Source organism: Thamnophis elegans, chromosome 9 (assembly GCF_009769535.1).
Source record: "Thamnophis elegans isolate rThaEle1 chromosome 9, rThaEle1.pri, whole genome shotgun sequence".
Classification (NCBI taxonomy): domain Eukaryota; kingdom Metazoa; phylum Chordata; class Lepidosauria; order Squamata; family Colubridae; genus Thamnophis; species Thamnophis elegans.
In genome coordinates, this window is record NC_045549.1 from 24,113,755 (window position 1) to 24,124,134 (window position 10,380).

The window sequence follows — 10,380 nt, forward strand, 5'->3', positions numbered from 1 at the left end:
AAACAGGACCTTAAAATTTTACACAATAATTTCCAATAGTAGGTGAGAAAAGAATACATTTACAGTAGTTTGTTGTGTTAAACAGACTTTAACCAAACAGATGATACAGTGACAGTGCTTTCAGTTTAAGGAAAAGAATATTTCTGGTGGCTGTAACTAAATGCAATCTAAACATGATTTTAATATTTTTTTTTCTTAATACAGAACTTGAAAATATCATCACAGACTAACTTTCTGTCTCGAGCATGGTGGTATCCAATATTCAATTTCTTTGAGAAGAACATACAAGGCTCAGTTCCTTGCAGTTTCTCATGGCCAATAACATGGCCTCCTGGTTGTTTCAAGTCTTCCTGCAAAAAATATTCCCGTGTGCAGAAAATGGGAGAGGACAATGAAAAATCCACCTGAAGAAGATGAAGGCAAAAACATTCATATTATTTTTCCTTTTTACCAAAACACTTATGCTATAACCAAAGCTCTCAAGATGACTTAGATTGTTTATTGAAGAAGTGGAACAGACTCTGTGCAATTGATCTGAGAAAAGACTTTTGTAGCCATTAGAAAATAATAGCTATCCCTTGGTAAATTTTGTAATACTCATATTGTACAGTTTCATCCCACTCTTCAGTATTAGTAGACATTGGCATTCGATGACACTGCAGTGCCAATATAATACTTCCTGAGAAAAAGAACCAGGATGTTGACTTCTTAATGAGATTAAGAGGTGCCAAAGTACACATCACACCATCTGTTATTAAATATCATTCACCCACAGAAACTCTGAAACAAAATATCAGCTTCAGATTTCTGCAATTCGATGAGGGAAAAAAAGTAAAATGCACAATACTGGTCTCTCAAGCTGAGAGTGACAGAAATTAGCAGGTAGAGGTGTTAAATCCAACTGGTGCATATATAAGGCCTGTTACATATAACTGGTAAAACCAGAACAGAATGTGATCTTTTATATTCTTTTATGGGAATGAATTATATTATGATCCCATAATGCCACTGTATCTACCAGTTCACTGTATGTACCAGTACATGCTATTCTCTGTTAACTTTTTTTTAATGTGGTAATTTTATATATGGAAATAAAACCTATTTTACCTGATGATACTGTAAGCTAGAAATAATGTCTACTAATGTCCTCAATGTCCTAAAAGAGAAGAGGTAAACTAATTTATTGTTAAAATAACATACATATGTCAAAAGGATTATTTATTTTCTACTGGTCAATTAGTTTGCATGACTTTGCGGCAGATGTACTGGGAGCATTTTTTGAACATTAACATTAACAGTTAATGCTCAATAGATGAATTATATGGTGAGTCTGCAATCACAGCAAATATTGACCATCCTTCAGACAACAACTGAAAAGATAGTATATCACTTAGTAAAGATAGTGGTCTAATAAAAATTTTCAGCACTGAAACAGCACCTCAAAATTTTGAAGCGGTTGTAACCAGTCTATATCTATCTGTGGACAAGAGCCTTTGAGGTTCCTCTTTCCAGAAAAGGAAAATAAATGAATTTGGTGCTTCCCTTCTGCCTTTTTTGCCTTTCCCCCAGATTTAACCTAGCTCATTAAGTTCCCTTTGAGAACAGCTTGAGAGTGATACAGAAACCTTCAGGGAAAAGGGGAAAACAACAATTATAATTCTGCTAATGAAAGCCTCTCCTGGCTTAAAATGCCTTCTGCGCAAAATAGCAGTAGAATTGTCAATATTCTGTTGTGATGGTTACTGAAATACATATGCACATGAACATTCAATACAATGCATTAAAAATAATAAATTGAAATAAGCATTTCAGATCAAGAAGAACAGCAATTCATACTTCCTGGCTTTAGTGTCATCTAAATGGTGTCTTGAAAATAATTTTTCAATGTTTTTTTTTAAATTGCATTCACTAAAACATTGAGATAGATATGATGCATTTACTGATGAATATCATTTTTGCTTTCCTTTGGCATTTGAGTTGTTATGCTAAAGTTTTTCCACTGAATATTTTGTTTCACTATTACCTAACACTATTTATTATTAAATGGTCACATGGCCAATCTGATATCTTCTTGTTTTCAAGATTTATTTGTTTGAACCAAGTCTCTGTTTATAATATAACACCTGAAGTATTTATTAAGCTCATGCACACAAAAATTTACATGGCCCACTACTTTTGTTCAGTTTGGCTTAAAAACCAAACTATGTTACTAGAATTACAACCCATAGCAATTAAATAGATTGTATTTGTCCTTAGTATACTATGCTTTCATAATATGTCAGTAAAGGCAATATTCAGAAAACCACTATTCACATTTGCTTTAATTAATATAACTTTTAAATATTTTGAAGTTTATAACTACATAAAAGGAAATCAATTAGAAAAGTTGACATTTAAACATTTGTAAGGTCAAATTTAAAAAAAGATGGAGTTTGGTGAAAATTTTCTGAAAGCTGTTGTTTTTCTCTAAAATTTGTTAACTAGAAAAGGTGCTACCAGTTTCCTTCTGATTTTTTGTTTTCATAGATTAACATAGCTATTGTTATACAAGGTCATATAGAATTAATTTTCAGAAGATCACAAATTCTGATGTAGCAAACAATATAATCATAGATAAAGTGTGATATTCAAGTCAAATGCTTTATTATGGGTTAATTTTCTTCACTAGAACCAGGATATCTATATCACATGGAAAACTACATCTTTTAGTCAGAACATAGATGTTACTAACAAAATGAAAAATTCAAATTCAGAACTTAAAATACAGATAAATTTGTTTTTAGCTTTATCTTAATAGGACACAACAGCTGGAGTTTGGAAATATATACTGCAAAATCCCCGTTCCCTCCCCACTCCTGGGGTAAGGATATTGCAAAATCTCCATTCCTACCCCACTCTGGGGCCAGCCAGAGGCGGTATTTGCCAGTTCTCCAAACTACTCAAAATTTCCATTACTGGTTCTCCAAAACCTGCTGAATTTTATCCCTGATCTATAGTGAAGAAAGGTTGAGAACCACTGATATAGAAGTTTGAGGTGGAAACAGACTACTGAGTTTGAGAACATTGTTCATGGCCTAGGAGTCCCATGTGTGGACACTAATAATTTCCTTGTAGACATCTTCTCCTTTAATGAGAGTCATTTTTATGACTATCAGTGTTCCCGCATCACAGCCATTGTACTGTCAAAATTTGAAATTTTCTTATTGGCAAAACAGATTGGAATTCCCCAATCATGCACTTTTCTCTAAATTTTATAAATAAATAAATTTGTCTTATTATATGGCAGTTAAAGAATGGTCCAGAGAAAGCCCCTTCGAATGAAAAAGATACATTTGAAATTGTTGTTGAAAAAAAATCTAGAGAACCTAAGGCATATGTTCTCCTTGGTTTTATGGGCAATGATTTTGAAGGAAAAAAATGTCATACAGCAGCTTTCATCCTCATCTTTAAACAATTTTTCTTGTTAAGCACCATTCAAGTATTTTAAAAACAAATCAGTACACATCACTAACAAAGAAACCCTATCTTCATTTATTTTTGGTGAATTTAAAACAATCCTATCATTTTAAAGATAAAATAGGGGGAAATCTGGTCTTCAAGATTAATATAGTACTGTGTTTCATAAAATGCACAGAGAAAAACAAATCCCCCTGAAGTTACCTTTAAAAACTAATAGAAATATAAATATGAGAAATGTTGAGTTCTTACTTTCTATTCTTTTTCTTGAGCACATAAAGTTGTTATGTTCAGAAATAGCCCCTATGAAGGAAATCTCTGGGATGGGATAAACAATCTGTGGCTATTCAGTTGTTTCCGATAACTATAATAAATAATAATATATTAATGATAAACTTTATTAACTCTGCAGGTTTGTACCATCTTGCCAATTAGTACTCTAAAAAAACAAATACTCTGCCTGAAGGAAAGGATTTAAACATTATCCTTTGGACAATGATTAACCATGAGAAAAAATAATTTTAAGAAGCATATATGTATGTGTATGTATGTATGTATGTATGTATGTATGTATGTATGTATACATACATACATACATACATACATACATCTTATCCTTAGTTATCCTACAAAAGAAAACCTAGTTGATGCCTCAGCCAAAAGATTACAGCTTGTGAAGGCCTGATTTCTAACCCTAACCCTAATGGGAAAATTTTGAAAATGACTAATAGCTGAAATACAATAGAAGGATAAGACAGTTTAATGAGCAACTTAGTACAAGAAATTGAAATATAAAATATAATGGTTAATATTTTAGTCTGGACTATACTAAAACATTTAGATTTAAAACCAAAGGCAGATCTTAAATCCACTTGAAATGGGATTTGAAAATATTAAACAGTGGATTTAGATGGGTAACAATGTAGAAAGATTGTGATATATATGCGAAGATTTTAAAAAAGGAATTTGGCACATTTAAAATTTTTATTTTGATGCAGTTCATCTTTTTAGTAGTTTCTACCTCTTTTTAGAGATTATTCTTTAAACAAATGTGTCCACTTGGCAGGTAGCCATATAACTGCAGTTTCGGTTGAATATATTTTGTTAGGTATGTTTTTTTTTAATAATCAGTGGTACTAGTGAAGAGCTGCTGACAGCATTTTTGAAATAGTACTATTTTAGGTGCTTATCCATTCAGGTGCTTTCAGGTGATTATAGCAACCTAATTCAGGAAGAATAATATGCAACCCAGCTCAGTATATTAAGCAAGGTTAAGCCTGATTTGAATGGCCTTAAGTGAGCTTGTTTTTGTAGACATACACAAATGCTATTAAAAGATTTTAATAGAAGCCATAGCTGTTTCTACCATTATATGTACATATATATTTATGTTTGCTGCTTTTGTTCCTATCCTTGGTAACCTGAAACAGGTAGCTAGCAGTAAATATCTTTAATATGTTGAATACTAAACCCTGGTGTATATACCATATCATCTCTATGGAAGGCATTTATTTCCCTACTGTTCAGTATCTTTCAGCTTTAATATATTTTCTGTTGTAGATCTTAAAGACTAAAATAAAAAATGTGATTTTTGCATTTTAAAGAATTTTATTTATTAGGAGTAATAGTTGTATTTTTGCCATTGCTACTCATCATTTTATGTCTTTGGGGAGTTTCTCAGGAGGAGAAATATATAGCTTATATACAAATAAGATTTGCACATCTGCTCTAGATTTGCAATTGTGGCTTATCATACTATGGGATATATAGCCACAATTTAGCATATTAGAAGAACCATCCATCCTGTTAAGTAATAGAATGGTTTATTTTGGCCGCAGAGCACATTATGTGCTCATAATTGTATTTGTTAGCATGCTTACCTATGAGCCTAGGCTATATAAACACACTAACTATGAGAAAACAGCAGGGATTATAAGTAGTGATTGGGTTGGATCTGCAAATTCACTATCCATGGTCTGCTTAAACAATTATTTTAAATGGGTGGAATCCAAACTCAAATATGGCTCACAAACAACTATATTATTTGTATGAGCAAACATCTATTCTGCACTATCAGCTTCATTGGTTGAATGCTAGTTAATTTTGCTATGCTGTCCTCCGAAAACAGTGATATAGATTGTAGCCTGAGGAGCTTACATTAAAGGAGATTCTCAGGAAATTATTTGCTACTCTTTTTTTGTTTTGCTCTCAACAGCCTTGAGAATGCATAGGATGGAGGAATAATAATAATAATAATAATAATAATAATAATAATAATACCATGTTTCCCTGAAAATAAGACAGGATCTTATTTTTTTACCTACAAAATATGGGTTGGGCCTTATTCTAAGGAGAGGGTTTATTGTTTTGGGATTGCCGGGCGGCTGCTCTCTTCCGAGCGAGCTCCAAAGAGCTGGGCACAGCCTCAGGGGCAAACGGCTGTGTTGCAGTGTCGCAGCAGTGCAGCATAGCAGCCATGAAGCAACCACGCTCACAAGCAGTCACTTTCCAGCCGGCCACAGCGCCATTCAGTGAATGGTGCTCTGCATGGCTTGAGAGCGGGGTTACACACTCACTTTTTCGGCGGCTTCTGCTGGAAGACTCGGTTTGGAAGCCGCCAAAAAAGCCATGCTGGGATGGCGGCAGCGGCGGAGGTGCCCTAGCTCTGCAGGGAGACCTGGGCCAGGCTATTGTGAGGCTGGGAGGCACGTGAGCGAGTGTGCAACCCCCCTCTCCAGCCATGCAGAGCACCATTCACTGGCATTCCAAAGGCATCAAGCTGCAGGAGCCAGGCGGCGAACAGGCAGGCTCATGCAGCTTGGCGATACTCCTAGGTCAGTGAGTGGCGCTGTGCCTGGCTGGAAAGGGGGTTTGCCGGGTGGCTGCTCGTGAGCATGTTCGCTTCATGGCTGCTGTGCTGCGCTGCTGTGACAGTGCAACACAACCGTTCACCCCTGAGGCTGTACCCGACTCTTTGGGAGCCTGCTTGGAAGAGAGCAGCTGCCCGGCAACCCCCCCTTCAGCTGGGCACAGTGCTGCTTACCTAGCTAGCAGTATCCCGAAGGCGCCAAGCAACGCGTTCACCGTTGCCACCCCCGGATCCCGTGGCTTGGCACCTTCGGGATACCGCTAGGTTGGTGAGTGGCGCTCTGCCTAACCAGAGGTGGGGGAGGTTGTCCAGGGGGCTTCTTTGCGGGGGAGGGCTTATATTTTTGCCTACCAGAAAAATGTGGCATGGCCTTATTATCAGAACATGTCAAATTTTCAGGGAAACAGAGTAGTAATATGTTCCCCAACTCCCAGTGAAACATTGGTAAATAATTGAATAACCCTATTAAGAACCAAGGCTCCCCAATCTTTAGAAACTGTATAATCTGGACAATAATATTGGACAGCCAGTGCTTAAATCCCTCTCTGCATTTGCTTTGGTCTTTTGAAAAAAAAGGGAAATATTTAGTATTACATATCCTTGGAAATTTCCCAGAGCCTCAGTTGAAGGAGATGCCTGTACAAAAAAAATAAAAAAATAAGAAAATGGGTTTCTGTAACTCTAGTAAATTATCTACTAAATTCAATCCCCAAAAATTTTAGCCATGAGCAAGAGTGACCATTACTTGAGATGCTGGGAAGGTACCATACTTTCACTGGAAATGATTACACACACACACTCAGACACACACACACACACACACGCACACACACACACTTAGATGAAGCTTTGTGTAACTTCTGCCTTGATATCTTAATAGGTGATATTTTTAAAAATCATTTGATGACTAGCAGATGATATATACAATTTTAACTGTACTTGGAAGGTGCTATAACTCTTTTATTTTTAGATCAATAGAGATTTTAAAAAATGCTGATTTTTTTAAAATCACGGATCCTAGCTATATAAAGGACTTTGGACACATTTTGGTATATACTGCAAGGAACCATCTGAGGTATTTGATTGTTTTACCAAATAAAAATACAAAATTTCATATTTATGTTTATAAAAATTAGGTGCTAATCCTCGTGATTATAATTCTGTATTTTTCTCTGCACCTTTTTGCTTACATTGAATCAGTGTTCTATCAGTGCCCAGTTGCTTCAAAACAGGTTAGTAAGAACATGTAATTTGAGCACTATAGAATTTGAAATACAGTGGCAGGATTTGCTATAAACTGAGATTAGGTCGATGTTGAACAAAATTTGAAGAACCATAAATGTCTTAACTTGTTTAAAGTATCCTAAAGAAAGGACACAGATCTTTCTTGAGAACAACTGGTACCATCTTTCTAAGAGGATTTGAGAGGGTTGATGGAAGCAGTCCCGGCATATTACTGTAGTATTTATGTTACGTCAATATGTCTATATTGCATAAGAAAAATATTTGAAAATGAATACTTTACATTCTTAAGACTGTTTTTAAATTTTTTGAATGAAAAGTACTAAAAATCTGTAACTATAATGCACAATCAGACTTAAGTACTGAAATTATTACTTACACAAACATTACTTAATTTATAAAATGGGCCATTATAGTGTTTAAAACTATTGATTGAGTAAATATTGTAGTAGCTTTATTTACTATTTATTTACTATGTGAAGTCCAGAACAGACATGGAATAAAACAATTGATAACTATTACAATCAATTTTAGTATCATCAATATTATAAAAAAAGGGAGCCTTCAAATGAAAAGACACATAATTTTGCATAGGGACTTAACTATTGAAGCTAATCAGACTTTGCCAGAATTTGACAGCTGAGTACTATATAACTTTTTAGTTATTATCTATGTATCAAAACATTCTATATTTAATCTAAGAATTCTTGTCTACATATATAACTTATTTAACTTAACATATTCAAGTATTCTAAATCAAGAAATCTTGGCTTGTAACATTTAAAAAAAGAGATCAGTACTAGCATAAAGTTTTCACAATCTTTTAGGAAATCTCATTTTTAAACTGGTCTAAATTTGTAATTTAATGTAATTGCTAGCATATTTTAATCTATTTTAAAATTATTTTTAAATGTTAATATTAATATTAATTAAATGTTAATTATTTTAAATGTTATTCTGTATGTATGTGTTTCTTTAATAAAGTATAATATTTTTTAAAAACTGCTTTTAGAGAATCTAATATGCAATTATATTGGAAATATTATCCATATTATTTGGTCAATGCAACTTAAAAATGGATATTTTGCAGAATTTTAACAACAGGTTAGTGAAGGAAACAAAATGAAGATAGTTTAAGTGATTTTTATGTATAATAAAGTGATGTACAGAATGGGACAAAATAAAAATTGATATATGACAATCAATTATCATGGTGCTCAAAACAAAAAAAGGACATGACCTATAAATAATCTTAATGTCCTATAGATTCAAAGTAACAGGACATAATTTATTTCTATGGGTTGCTTTTATAACAGAGAAAGGACCAAAGGCTATTGGTCATGTCCATGTATTTAACTGACTATAAGAATGCACTGCATTCCAGTTGCTATAAATTAGAACATATGTGGCAAGATTGTATTATACTTAGCATGCCTATACTGTGGACAATAGGAATCTAATGCTGGCCTCAAGGGGCTGTCCCTAGGCCTCCACTGCTATCATATAATTTTGTGCAATGGCCTAGGCATCTTCCCTATCCTGCTCACCAGCAAAATGGCAATAACTCTTTGTCTTACCTCCAAAACTGGCAACATACCAGCCAGCTTTATTACTAAATTAGTAGTTTATTTTGGAAAGCTGTCAGTATCCTTTTGTTGCAGGCATAGCACACACACTAACACTTGTGGCCATCATGTTACCAATAGATGTCCCATCCCAAATACATGCCCCATCCCAATACATACCCCATCCTGTTATCAGGTCCATATATACTTGCAGACTTACTTATATGTTTCTCAGTATCTTTTCTCCAAGATACTCTTCTATTCCCAATTACTCCCTAAAAGAAGATTCTGCCGCCATGTAAATCAAATTCAGACAAAATGCACAACCTGTCCCCATACTGTATTCGTTAGGATTGTGTGTATTTCACAGTAATACACATAAGTGTGTTATCAGAATAGATGGCACCTAGGCCGTTTCTGGGACCTTGAAACAAATTCTCCAACCAAAGTGCAAATTTTACTCCAGTTCATAACTTATTTAACACAATAAGAAAATGTTTTTTTAAAAAAATAATAATGATAAAAATAGTATACCTTTGCAAAGGTTACAGAAGGGTTGTGACTTCAAGAAACTTCCTGTTTCCTGTATCTGTTTTTCAGACTCACGTGGTTTTTAATATCCGGATTTTGTCATTTACAGAAGGTTTTACAATCACTAAATGATATAAGAGCAAATGAAATCATATTATTATTTGCAAAACAAAATGCCTGTGGAAAAATACATATGGTGTACTATATTTTAAAATAAATTAACTGTATTCTTCATTTCCTCATAGATTAAGTAACCTTTGACCTGATGGATCTACCCTCCTCCACATCCTTAAAATTAAACCTGCAAACGCCACTATTTTATTTCATTTCAGTTTAGAAATGTATAATGCTTATGCTAATAATAGTTCCCTTCAGGGTAGCCAAACTCCATGCATCTTCTACAGTCAACAAACAAGCACTGGGATAAATATGTCTGATTTTATTCTATTAAGATTGTAATAGAAATAAACTGAAAGCCAGTGTATTTCAGAGCACAACATAAAAAAAACTGCTTCCAGATACAGACCCTGAATCATTAATAATTTACATGGGTTGTCTTTGCACAACATATTAGGCTGGGGGATGGGGGGAGCTGCAACCTGCACTCTCAGGGCTGTATATTCTGTGGCACCCAAAATTCCATCTAAATGGGGTAGCAGGAATTTCAACTAGCTGAAAGATTTGGCTTTGCTTCAATGGGGACTTATTTGATGTTTT

General features: G+C 34.3%; 1 protein-coding gene and 1 long non-coding RNA gene across 6 annotated transcripts in view; one reads left to right on the top strand and one right to left on the bottom strand.

Annotated features, from left to right (window-relative positions):
* Nucleotides 1-2,815, top strand: part of SGMS2 (sphingomyelin synthase 2) — a 35,100-nt gene extending 32,285 nt beyond the window's left edge. For all 4 annotated transcript variants that reach the window (XM_032223833.1, XM_032223836.1, XM_032223834.1 and 1 more), the window contains one exon: nt 205-2,815. In XM_032223833.1, the coding sequence (XP_032079724.1) occupies nt 205-408 (204 nt within the window). In that variant the 3' untranslated portion in view covers nt 409-2,815. The remainder of the gene's footprint in view (nt 1-204) is intronic.
* On the bottom strand, nt 276-10,115 carry LOC116513051. 2 transcript variants are annotated; one of them, XR_004255958.1, is made up of 2 exons: nt 9,667-10,115; nt 276-404 (listed from the first exon to the last, which is right to left on the bottom strand). It is a non-coding gene; the product is annotated as an uncharacterized LOC116513051 (long non-coding RNA). The 2 variants fall into 2 exon arrangements; XR_004255957.1 differs by lacking the exon at nt 9,667-10,115 and adding an exon at nt 3,709-6,362.
* Nucleotides 10,116-10,380: the final 265 nt, after the last annotated feature.